A 12,271-nucleotide genomic window follows, 5' to 3' on the forward strand; every position below is an offset into this window, starting at 1 on the left:
GGCGATCTGATAAAAGGGGAAAAAACAGGAAACAGTCCAAACCACAAAATCGAAATAAAAAAAAACTGGCACTGGAGTCAAAAATGGATACAAGACAGGACACGATCTAAGAGGCCACCGCGTGAGGTAAACACACTAACGACCCGGTACAAGACAATGACAGAGAGGAGAATAAATAGGGAGACTCATAAGGCTAAGACTAGAGACAGGTGCGAATAATGAAATAATGATCTAATGAGTAACCTGATAAGTGGGTGGAGTGAGGCAGTGGAGCACATGGCGCGCTGTCAAAACAATGCCATGTGCTACGAGAAAACAAACACGAATGACTGTGACAACATGCAGGTGACAGACCATGACAGTACCCCCCCCCCCTACGAACGCCACCTGGCGTCTCAGGGGAGGGGCTTACCCAGTCGCCGGTGAAGGTCCACGACCAACGCCCGATCCAGAACATGCCGAGCTGGAATCCAACTCCTCTCCTCAGGACCATAACCCTCCCAGTCCACCAAATACTGGAAACCCCGGCCCCGGCGTCTGACATCCAACAACCTCCTGACAGTGTATGCAGGAGAGCCATCCACTAGGCGGGGGGGAGGAGGGGCAGGGGAGGAGATAATGGGGTTAAGATTGGATCTGAACACAGGTTTAACCCTGGATACATGAAAAACAGGGTGTACCCGACCAAGTGTGGGAGGTAACTTGAGCTTAACCGCCACCGGACTCAAGACCTTGGTGATGCAGTATGGACCAATGAACCTGGGTGCCAACTTGCGTGAGGCCACCCTGAGAGGCAAGTCCTTGGTTGATAACCATACCTTCTGACCACAAACATATTGAGGTGGGGAAGTCCGATGACGGTCAGCTGCTGCTTTGATTCGTCTAGAGGTCCGGGCCAAGACCTCCTCAGCTCTCATCCAGGTGCGGCGGCACCGTCGGACAAAGGCCAAGGCAGACGGAACTGCAGCATCGGGCTCCTGTGAAGGAAACAAAGGCGGTTGATAACCCATAGAGCAGAGGAATGGGGACATACCTGTAGACGTTACCGGCAGTGAATTGTGGGCATACTCCACCCACGAGAGCTGTTGGCTCCAGGAACTAGGATTCTGGGAGGTCAGGCAGCGGAGGGCTCTTTCGAGATCCTGGTTGGCTCGTTCACATTGCCCGTTGGTCTGAGGATGAAAACCTGAGGACAGACTCGTAGAGGCCCCGATCTGCCGACAGAATTCCTTCCAAAACCGGGAAACAAACTGTGGTCCCCTATCAGAAACCACATCAACCGGAAGACCATGAATCCGGAAGACATGATCAACCATAGCTTGGGCTGTTTCCTTGGCTGAGGGGAGCTTGGGCAAGGGGATAAAATGGGCTGCTTTAGAAAAACGGTCCACTACAGTCATTATGACAGTGTTTCCTCTTGAGGGAGGGAGGCCAGAAACGAAGTCCAGGGCCAGGTGTGACCAAGGACGAGAAGGGATGGGCAAGGGCCGGAGCAGACCAACAGGAGCCTTGTTAGAGGTCTTGTTCTGGGCACATGTCGAGCAAGCCAACACAAACTGCCTGACGTCCGACCCTAGAGAGGGCCACCAAAATCGCTGGCGGATGGCAGCCAGTGATCTCCAAATTCCTGGGTGGCAAACCAACCTGGACTCATGGCCCCACCGGAGAACCTCGGAACGCAGCGCAACCGGCACAAACAACCGACCCTCCGGGCACCCCTCTGGTACTTCAATCCCTTGACCGGCCTTTATTACCCGCTGTTCAATGCCCCAGGAGAGGGACCCAACAACCACTCCCTCAGGGAGGATGGACTCCACCGGGGTCTCCCCACTGGGGGTCTCGAACAGTCGTGAGAGGGCATCAGGTTTGATATTCTTTGACCCTGGCCGGTACGAGAGGACGAAGTTGAACCGACCAAAGAAGAGTGCCCAGCGAGCCTGGCGTGCGCTCAACCTCTTGGCCGAACGGACATACTCAAGGTTCTTATGGTCCGTCCAGACCAAGAAGGGGTGCGCCGCACCCTCCAGCCAGTGACGCCACTCACCCAAGGCCAGCCTGACTGCCAACAGCTCCCTGTTACCGATGTCGTAATTACGTTCTGCTGGGCTCAGGCGATAAGAGAAAAAGGCACATGGATGCACCTTCCCATCCTTGGATGAGTGCTGAGACAGGACCGCGCCTACCCCAACCTCAGAGGCATCTACCTCAACAATAAATTGTTGTTCAGGGTCTGGAATAGAAAGAACAGGAGCAGAGGTGAAACGGGACTTAAGGGCACCAAAGGCCTCCTGAGCTTGTGTATTCCACTTGAACAATACCTTGGTGGAGGTGAGAGCCGTTAAGGGTGCAGCAATCTGGCTAAAGTTCCTGATGAAACGCCTATAGAAATTGGCAAAACCCAGGAACCGCTGCAGGGCCTTGCGGGTGTTGGGGACTGGCCATTTGGCAACGGCCCTTACCTTATCAGGATCAGCTCGGATTCCCTCAGCCGAGATGACATACCCCAGGAACGCAACCGACCTAGCGTGGAACTCGCACTTCTCCGCCTTAACAAAGAGCTGATTCTCTAGTAGCCGTTGGAGGACCTGACGCACATGCTGAGTGTGTTCCTGTAAAGAGGATGAGAAAATGAGAATATCATCCAGGTACACAAAGACAAACTTGTTTACCATGTCTCTCAGCACGTCGTTAACCAGGGCCTGGAAGACAGCTGGTGCATTTGTCAGACCAAAGGGTAGGACCAGATATTCAAAGTGTCCCGTAGGGGTATTAAAGGCTGTCTTCCACTCATCTCCCTCACGAATGCGTACCAAGTGATAAGCGTTACGAAGGTCTAACTTGGTGAAGACCTGGGCTCCCTGCAACAGCTCAAAAGCAGACGACATGAGAGGTAAGGGGTACCTGTTCTTTATCGTAATGTCGTTTAGCCCTCTGTAATCAATACAGGGACGCAGGGAGCCATCCCTCTTCTTAACAAAGAAGAACCCAGCACCTGCAGGAGATGATGAGGGACGGATGAGACCGGCATTAAGTGACTCCTGAATATACCTATCCATAGCCTCTCTCTCTGGACCAGAAAGGGAATACAAGCGACCCTTGGGCGGAGAAGTGCCTGGGAGGAGGTCAATGGCACAGTCATATGGTCGATGAGGAGGGAGAGACCCAGCCCGAGACCTGCTGAAGACCTGACGAAGACCATGGTACTCAACCGGGACCTTGGTTAAATCGGCTGTCTCCTCCTGCAACACAGAACACAAAGAACCAGGAGACAAGGCAGAACCCAAACAAGATACATGACAAGACTGACTCCAGGCCAACACAGAATCTCCAGACCAATCAACGTGAGGATTGTGCTGTGCCAGCCAGGGATGCCCCAGGACTACAGGGGAACCCGGCGAGTCAAAAAGGTCCAGCTCAATGGCCTCACGGTGATTGCCGGAAACGACAAGACTTACACAGGGAGTGATGTGGGTGATGGTGGAGAGAAGCTGACCAGCTAATGACCAGACAGAAATGGGGGAAGGGAGAGGAACGGCAGGAATGCCCCACTGTTTGGCAATGGCACGGTCTAGAAAGTTACCCTCGGCCCCTGAATCAAGCAAGGCAGAGGCCGAATTAGTGGATCCTTCATACTGGATGGTGATGGGCAACAGGGTGCGAGAGCGGGGGGAGTCTAGACAGGGAAAGGCGCCCACCAGGATCCCCCGGTTCACTGATGGGCCTTGGCTTTTAAAGGACACTTGACGGCAAAATGCCCTGGTTTTCCGCAGTAGAGGCATAGACCACGGGCAAGACGGTCCCTCTTTTCTTGAGGTGTAAGGCGCATACGACCCATTTGCATGGGCTCAGGTTCAGGTGAGGGAGGAGTAGAAGAGCTAGATTGTTGGAGGGGAAGGTCATTAACCCTCCAGGAGGAGTGAATGGACCGCCAGTGGCGGCGGCGGCGGAGGCGCCCCTCCACACGGAGTGCCAGGTTAATAAGGGTCTCAAGGTTATGGGGGAGCTCATGAGAAGAAAGCTCATCTTGGATCTCTTCGTTCAGGCCCTCAAAAAATCTGGAACGTAGGGCCCCCTCGTTCCAATCACAGGAGGCAGCTAGAGTTCTGAACTGGATTGCAAAGTCTGTGACGGAGTGGCCCTCCTGGGATAGTCGTGCCAAGCGAGCAGCCGCCTCATCACCCTGTGCAGACCGGTCAAAAAGTTTGATCATTTCCTCCCTGAAGTCCTCGAAAAAGTGGCAAAAGGGTGCCCTGGCATCCCAAACAGCGGTGCTCCACTCACGTGCTCTCCCAGTGAGCAGGGTCAAGACGTATGCCACCCTGGATGCCTCAGAGGCATATCGGCGGGGCTGTAGGGCAAAAACTAAGGCACACTGTGATAAAAAGGCCCGGCAGGAGTTGGGGTCCCCATCGTAGGGTGGAGGGTTGTTTGCATGGGGCTCTGGGTCATGATGGGGTGTGGTGGGGGAAGAAGAAGCTTGCCTGGGTACTGTGACGTTGTGCTGGAGCTCCTCAATTCGGGCATTGAGCTCGACCACTTGGGCAGTGAGCATCTCGACCTCTCTGGAGGTGGTGTTGAGCTGGGTGGCGTGCTGGCCCAAAAGTGCACCTTGTTGGGCGAGTGCATTGCGCATCTGGTCAGAACCTGCTGATTCCATCTTCTGACCGGGTCGTTCTGTCATACAACTGTCAGTATAAAAAATCAGGAGGAATCAAATGCAGGGAAAAACAGAATTATTTATTACTAAAGTGGCCTGCAGAGGGGATATTATACAACAAAAAATTCTCAGCACAGGGTGCTGTAAATGCCACAGAAAAAGCACAAAATACTGGCAAAAAAATAAATAAAGAAAGTTCAACAGAGGGCGCTCAGCGATCCAAAGTCGCCAGTCAAAAAGGGGCAAAAACGGAAGGTATAATTACAGGCAATACTAAGTGCTTCCAGCAGGAGGCGCATGGCAGTCCAACTCTCAGTCAAAAAACAGGAAATGGGTAACTCAGGTGAAGGGCAATATAAAGTGCTTCCAGCAGGAGGCGCACGGTGGTCCAACTCTCCAGTCAAACGGGAAACACAGCAGTATCAGCCGCCGAAGTGAAAGCGCCCGGGCGGGATACAAGGCGGCCAGAGAGGGAGAAGATCGCTGGTGGGCGGGATAGAAAAGGCTGAAGCAGGAAGTGGAGAGGGAAGCTTCTGCCACAACTGATAGCAGCGAGGGCGATCTGATAAAAGGGGAAAAAACAGGAAACAGTCCAAACCACAAAATCGAAATCAAAAAAAACTGGCACTGGAGTCAAAAATGGATACAAGACAGGACACGATCTAAGAGGCCACCGCGTGAGGTAAACACACTAACGACCCGGTACAAGACAATGACAGAGAGGAGAATAAATAGGGAGACTCATAAGGCTAAGACTAGAGACAGGTGCGAATAATGAAATAATGATCTAATGAGTAACCTGATAAGTGGGTGGAGTGAGGCAGTGGAGCACATGGCGCGCTGTCAAAACAATGCCATGTGCTACGAGAAAACAAACACGAATGACTGTGACAACATGCAGGTGACAGACCATGACAATCATCATATTTCCACACTTTTTCAGTTTCAGGTTTCTGCTCAATTTTATGTGGTGCTGCATTATTTAGTGGACTCTGATTTTGTGGTTTATTCTGGTCTTTCACATTGTCAACAGTGCAGTCCGGCGAAATGACAAAGATAGCTGATCCTGATTGGCTCTTATGCATGCATTGGAAATGCTGATTGGCTCAAGGCAAGGCAAGTTTATTTATAGAGCACATTTCATACAAAGTGCTTTACATAAACAAGAATAAAAGAAACAAGTAAAATAAAAATAAAACAAATAATAAAAATGAGTAAAAAAAAAACATAAAAACAGGTAAAATGTGATATAAAAGAATGAAGAAGAAGAGAAAGAACCTTATAGAGTTAAGCTAGAGTTCGACTTTATAGATAAACCTTTTTTGCTTTCTAAATACAAAGCCTTAAAATGTTGAGAATTTATAAATAAAATGCCACAATGTAAATAAGTTGTCATTTAATAAGAATATGTGAATAACTCAGTTTTGACAAAAATGTCATATACAACCTTATAATTTCAAGGTGATGATATAAAAAATAGCTCTCTGCTTTTGCTGCTATTACACATGAGTTGGAAGTTTTTGACCAGTGTGTAGACTGGAGTATTATTCAATATTTTTGTCTCATACTGATTAATATGTCAAAGTTTGTAATTAACTATAAAGAGCACCAGCAGATCCGCTACTGGCATTTGAAGCAGTCAATGAAGTATTGAAGGTATCGCCACTAAAAGACCTTTTTATGTTGTTTGTCTTATTTTCCTGTCTTATTTTGACTTGCTCCTGAATCCACCCTTACTATCTGTCTCTTTTTTCTTTATATTTGATGTATAATTTCCATCCATACTCCAAGCATTGATCGACGTCTTCAGTATTCTTCAATTTTCTAGTCTCATCTCAAGCCTTGGCAAATAACTGAGAAAACAGCAATGTAGACTTCTTACAAAGAATTTTATCTAACCAGCCAGGTCAGAGGTAATGGAGAGCTTCTGAGTGGAGGATTAGAAACGACTGTTTCCTGAGTTATTTGCCTTTTTTATCTTTTGAAGTGAATTTCTTTGTATGTAAGCTGCCAGTTTGGATGTATATTGTACCATTTTAAAGCAGTTTTAATAAGACTGCTGAGATTACACTCAGCCTTGGGTAAGGAGCTAAAAACAGATTGTACTTTAACCCTCTACTGCGCGCAATATAATAGATCTATAAACAAAATTGACATTAAAATTGCTTAAATAGATTCTTTTAAAGGTAATTCCAACAGTGGGTCCAACTTACAAATGTCAAATTTAAAAATTTCCTTATAATTAATAATTTTATTGATTGAAATAATTTAATCAGTGTTGCAGTATTATAAGCTTTAACTTTATTAACTTATAAATGACACCTTATACATACTTTCCAGCAGCTGATATTCCAATAGCTTTCATTTATAATTGTTTTTGATTAATATTACTAAAAAGCTAATATTTTATTGCCACGTGTATATAACATACAGTAAAGACAAATATTTTCTCCAGTAAATATTATAACAAATAAATAACAAGTGTAGTATATCCAGATACATCAGAATAAAGTAGCTACTAGCTAACAATGTTTATAAATTACACTATACTTTACTACGCCTGTCTTATCTGCCTCAGAGCTAACTTACTCGAACTGTCTCCATCACTGCTCTTACCAAATGTCCAGTCTGCATCATTCTCATGGTCATTAAAACCCATCTCATCCTCACTTTCATCTGCAGGAAGAGCCAGTTCTGTCCTTTTCTTCTTTCACTTATCATTGAACATGGTGGTGCTCGCTAATACACTGTTCCCTGTATTCATATCTATTCAAAAGTAGTATTGCCAGTAAAACTAGATTTTATCCATAATGCAAATGTCATTAACATACACCTAATCAACAATACATTACTAGCATTCATGTTGTTATTGTTGCAACTTAAAACTTCACAGCTGAACCTAACCCTTGCTAGCTAGCTAACCCATTGCAATATTGCACGCTCCACTATTCCACAGTGTTGGCACTTGGAAACACATACATTTAAACGATTTACAGAAAACTTAATTGATTAAAAAAGATTGAGTAGTGAATATGTCATCGTAACTTACTGGAGGTGATGTTACAGATTTCTTTGTTGATCTGACATGAGTTGATGCTTTGTCTTTATTGACGTTTACGTTTGCATTTAGCAACTACTCACAATAAACGCCAGTCTGCCAGAAATCACGCCACAGAAAAACACTGCATGTCATGTAACTTAACCAAAACACATCATTGGCTACACTAAGGTCTTCTCTTTCCAATTAAAACAATTCAATGTTGGTCTTAAAGAAACAGTAGCAGGGAAATGTACATAAATATGTTGCCATATGGCAACACCATGCGGTAGAGGGTTAAGTGTGCAAAAAGCCTAGAAGCTGTCTGATTTTTGTATGCTCGAGATATTGAGATATCGTTCAGAATTGTACACACACACACACACACACATATACACACACACACACGGAAATTTTCTTAGTCTATTTCTTAAGTTAATCAGGTTATAACGCCTATATGTATGACACAGTTAATGATGTTACGTAAGAGTGTGATTGTTGATGTTTTGAGATTTTACGCAGCATGGCCGACAAACTCTGTCCACTTTATTTTAGTTGAATCCCGTTGGTCCCGCGACACAGTCTTACATCTGTTAATTGTGTCTTGGATTTTAAAACTCGAAAAGGTCAACTCTAGGTCATTCTCAGCACTGGGTAAATCTAGCTTTTTCTTTAACACTGCTTATAATTTACTAAAACTGAGTGTTGAGGGAAAACTGATCAAAGGTTAAAGGTCATTTAGGCCTTATGCAGTTTCAACACTTGTTCTGGAATAAACCAATTTTCTTTGCTTTTCCAGCAGAATGGCTAGTGTCTGTCCTCTAGTGGCCTCTGACTGATACTGTCTGAATTTACATTTTTATTCAATCTTATAGATGTGGAAGTGACAGACCAGTAGATCTTGACTTTATAGGAACTTTTTTTGGGTGCCTGAGAGGAAAATGACCTCAAAGTTATTATAGAAGAATAAAAAAATGCAGACTGTACAGTATAAACATCATTACTTATATATCCTCTTAAAGAGATAGGTACAAGCCTCTGTGTGTGTGTGTGTGCGTGTGCGTGCGTGTGTGCGTGCGTGCGTGTGTGTGTGTGTGTGTGTGTGTGTGGTTGTATGAGAGAGAGAAAGAGAGAGAGAGAGAGAGAGAGAGAGAGAGAGAGAGAGAGAGAGAGAGTCTGCACAATCCTCTTCTTACTTTTTTCTACATTGTGCTTTAATTACTAAATTTGTTCACAATTTCCCAAAACTTTGCTCAGTTACAGTCACATCAGTTTAAAAGTGTGTGTGAGAGTGTATATGTGTTTAACTGTCTTGATGTTTAGGTGTTCAAGTGATGTGTTTAAGTGTTTCATTCACTGCTGTCTGCTTTTTCAGTATCGTGGCTGGTTTGATGTGTTTTTGATGAAAACAGGACTGGTGCGACAGTCTTTTTTATTCATGTTTTTATTTACAAATGTTTTCATTGTTAAAGCTGTGCCCTCTTCTCAGGATCTTTTCTTGAGGCTTGATCTTTTTTTCTGGATCTTCTGTTGTTGCTGTGACCTTTTTTTAGGATTCTTTGTTGCTGCTGTGTCCTTTATTAAGCTCTCCTGTTGAATCTGAAACTTTTTTAGCGTCAGGAACTGTGGTGCTCAGTAGTGCAAATAATCTTTCCCATCCATTTGCACTACATTCCTTATTTCTTATTCCTTGACCTAAAACATACAGACACACATCAAATCAAGGTTATTGATTCAGATTCATCACAATAAACAATTAAAATGTACAATAAAAAAACATTTTCAAATGAAAGGAGAATCTATTTTCCTAATCATTAGAAGCTGATCTACAGTTCAGTACCTTAAACCATTGATGGAGAATGATTTCTTCCAGAGGAATCCGCTGGCTTGGGTTTTCCTGCAGGAGAGCTTGAATCAAGTCACAGCATTCTGTGCAGAACGATGGTGGGAAGAAGTGAGAGAAACACATTATCAACTTCAACTTTACATCTGCTGTCATTTTATTCATCTATAAGATCTGACTCTACTCTCCTTTAGAATCAGAACATTGTCACCATTATCCAATATCCAACTCTTAGTTTTAATACATGATTTTGTATGATTTAAACTACAACTGCTCGTCTATGATGTGATGAATGACGTCTTACCTTCTGACAATCCAGGCTCAGTCCAGTTTCCATCATCGATCCTCTGCGTGTCCGTGACTTCAGGAAATCGTTGACACAGCAGCAGGAATAACAGAACTCCTAAAGACCATACAGTGGATGGTTCTGCATGGTATTCGTCGTCCAGGTAGTACTCTGGTGGGAAGTACTCCTTTGTGCCTGAAGGAACAAGATTTGGTCTCAGCATGAAACACTAAAGCATGTTTTCTCTGTAACATGAAAATACATGATTGGTCAAATTGACAGTCCAGACTACAGGTGTTAAGTTTAATACATACCACAGAAACTGTCATAGCCAGATTCCTGGAGAAGAGCTCCACAGCCAAAGTCAATTAGCTTGACCTCAAGCGTGTCAGTGTTGACCAGCAGGTTCTCCAGCTTTATGTCTCGGTGAAATACCCCACGTCTGCAGCACATGAGACCGGCCGTTGTTGCCTGCTCCATGATCTTTTGAGCCTGGCGTTCAGTGATGGAGCCGAGAGACATTATGAAGTCGAACAGATCTACACAGGGTGAAGGTCGTTCCAGGATCATGATGTAACGATCCTGCTGGTCCTGCCAGTCCAGCAGCTCAATGATCTCTGGAACCTTGCCGCCTCTATGAGCCAGTATCAACAGGCCGATCTCTAAAGGAAGGGGCTCAGGATGACCAGCCTAGAAGAAAGATTAGTTAGGCGGTGTTGCTTCCCCAAATATACTGTTGTCAGTGCCTTTACATCTTTAAGTCTACTTACGATGTTGATGTATTTCATGTTCGGTGGCTTTCTGGCAATTTTTACTGCCACCTGTTCAACAAAACAACACTTCTGTTATAATCACATCAAGTGCACTAAAAAGTGAACATAATATATGTCAAAGGGATTGTTCACCTCAAGGCCATCCTCCAAGCGCTTCCCTTCATAGACGCTGCCAAATCCTCCCTCTCCAATCTCCTTGCCGAGTTCATACTGGTCCAGAATGTCACCTGTTAAAAGATGAATAATTGCAGCTGATGTGAAATGTCAAGCTCTGACAGACACGTGTGTAATATTTGAGGTGGAATAGACATATGCCTATATTCAATAATTCAATACATCGTGAAAATAAACCTACACAATACTGATATGGTGGACACTTCAAAATACAGCAAACAGTGATTGAAACTTTTAGAGTGCTTTTTAAAAAATATATTTATATTTACAGAACTTAATGTAATGTACTCTACTTCATCCTGAAGAGGATCATGAGAGAAGGCCACACATTCTCAAATGACCACTAGATTTACCTTCAGAACTCTTCTTGTGGATCTGATCAGGAGTCTGGTCCTCCTGACTAGAGCTGCTGCTGGACTTCTGGACTTTACAGGAGAGCAGCTTTTCAGGACTGTCAGTCCTTCTCCTCTTTCTCTCACTTTCCTCAGCAACATCAGTGGACTGAAGGCTGGTGATGGATATTGGAGGTGTACGAGGATGGAAATCGTTCACATGAGAGCTGTGACAACTTCGTTTTCTCTTTTGGCCACAGAGAAAAGTCATCCACTGGTTGTCATCTGTATTTAGAGATGTAAGACATGCATTAATGATAATGATAATGGCTTATAAAATTGATTTGTATTTTGATGTAAAGTGTAAAGACACACTTCATCTTAGAGATCAGAAACAGTCATGAATTGGGTTTCTTATAGTGAATGCTCATAATTTGCCCTAAACAAATCTGATTCATACACATTTTATGCCCATTATTGAGTCCATTGAATATTGATATTTATACCATTTTTATATTTCAGTGATATTATTAATAATCTGCAATTATTTAAATGATTTATGTACAATACAGATTGTTGTAAAGATTTCTCTTTAACGGGATAAATTATGAGAAAATTTGATTACCAAAACAATTGGTTCTACTTAGATTTGTGTTAGAAACCTAAAACAAGTTAAAAAGTAATTTTTTTATTGTATGTGTTCAGTTTTTAGTTACTTTACTCTCAAAATCATTCCTCATAAATCTGCAGACTTTTTAAACAAAATTCTCAGCAGAAATAGCAAAACAGAATCTGTCTGGGCCTATATGTACATGTACAGAGATCTAGTGAACACAAAGCATGGTCAGATTGACAAACAGTGACTGGATTTACCCTCAGCGTAAAGGGAGAGCGGCTTTTCAAAACTCTCCCACCTCCTCTTCTTTCTCACTTGTATCTCAATCTCCTCACCAACACCAACGGGTGAATGGTTCTCAGCCACATTGGCGCTGGATGTTGGAGGTGTACGAGTATGGAAATCATACACTTGAGTGTCTTGAGAACAACGCTTTCTTTTCAATGCCATAATAACAGAATTCACTAGGAAAACTACTATTACCAACTGCAATGAGAAGACGCAATGAGGAGATTCTGAACTCTCTTCTACTTTTAATGCTGCGTTCTTCTGT

At 44.0% G+C, this 12,271-nt stretch overlaps 1 protein-coding gene across 3 annotated transcripts; it reads right to left on the reverse strand.

Moving 5' to 3' along the window:
• Positions 1-9,110: 9,110 nt before the first annotated feature.
• Positions 9,111-12,271, reverse strand: LOC100149959 (serine/threonine-protein kinase pim-2-like). 3 transcript variants are annotated; one of them, XM_087295702.1, is made up of 8 exons: positions 11,976-12,271; positions 11,124-11,387; positions 10,729-10,823; positions 10,594-10,644; positions 10,138-10,513; positions 9,842-10,018; positions 9,535-9,623; positions 9,111-9,389 (listed from the first exon to the last, which is right to left on the reverse strand). In XM_087295702.1, the coding sequence occupies exons 1-8, from the start codon at positions 12,166-12,168 to the stop codon at positions 9,378-9,380; spliced, it is 1,257 nt and encodes a 418-aa protein (XP_087151828.1). In that variant the 5' UTR covers positions 12,169-12,271; the 3' UTR covers positions 9,111-9,377. The 3 variants fall into 3 exon arrangements, with proteins under 3 accessions (XP_087151828.1, XP_087151831.1, XP_087151830.1); XM_087295705.1 differs by having other exon boundaries at positions 11,124-11,764; positions 11,905-12,224; XM_087295704.1 differs by lacking the exons at positions 9,111-9,389; positions 9,535-9,623 and having other exon boundaries at positions 9,680-10,018; positions 11,976-12,263.

Source organism: Danio rerio, chromosome 19, assembly GCF_052040795.2.
Source record: "Danio rerio strain M-AB ecotype USA chromosome 19, GRCz13ab, whole genome shotgun sequence".
Lineage (NCBI taxonomy): Eukaryota > Metazoa > Chordata > Actinopteri > Cypriniformes > Danionidae > Danio > Danio rerio.

Bases quoted from the DNA above. Each gene is read 5' to 3' on its own strand.
- LOC100149959 (XM_087295702.1), bottom strand. From the start codon at position 12,168: ATGGCATTGAAAAGAAAGCGTTGTTCTCAAGACACTCAAGTGTATGAT. The intron at 11,388-11,975 runs GTAAATCCAGTC...CTCTAAATACAG, and splicing joins GCTCTCCCTTTACGCTGAGG to ATGACAACCAGTGGATGACT. The intron at 10,645-10,728 runs GTGAACAATCCC...TTTGTTGAACAG, and splicing joins GCTTGGAGGATGGCCTTGAG to GTGGCAGTAAAAATTGCCAG.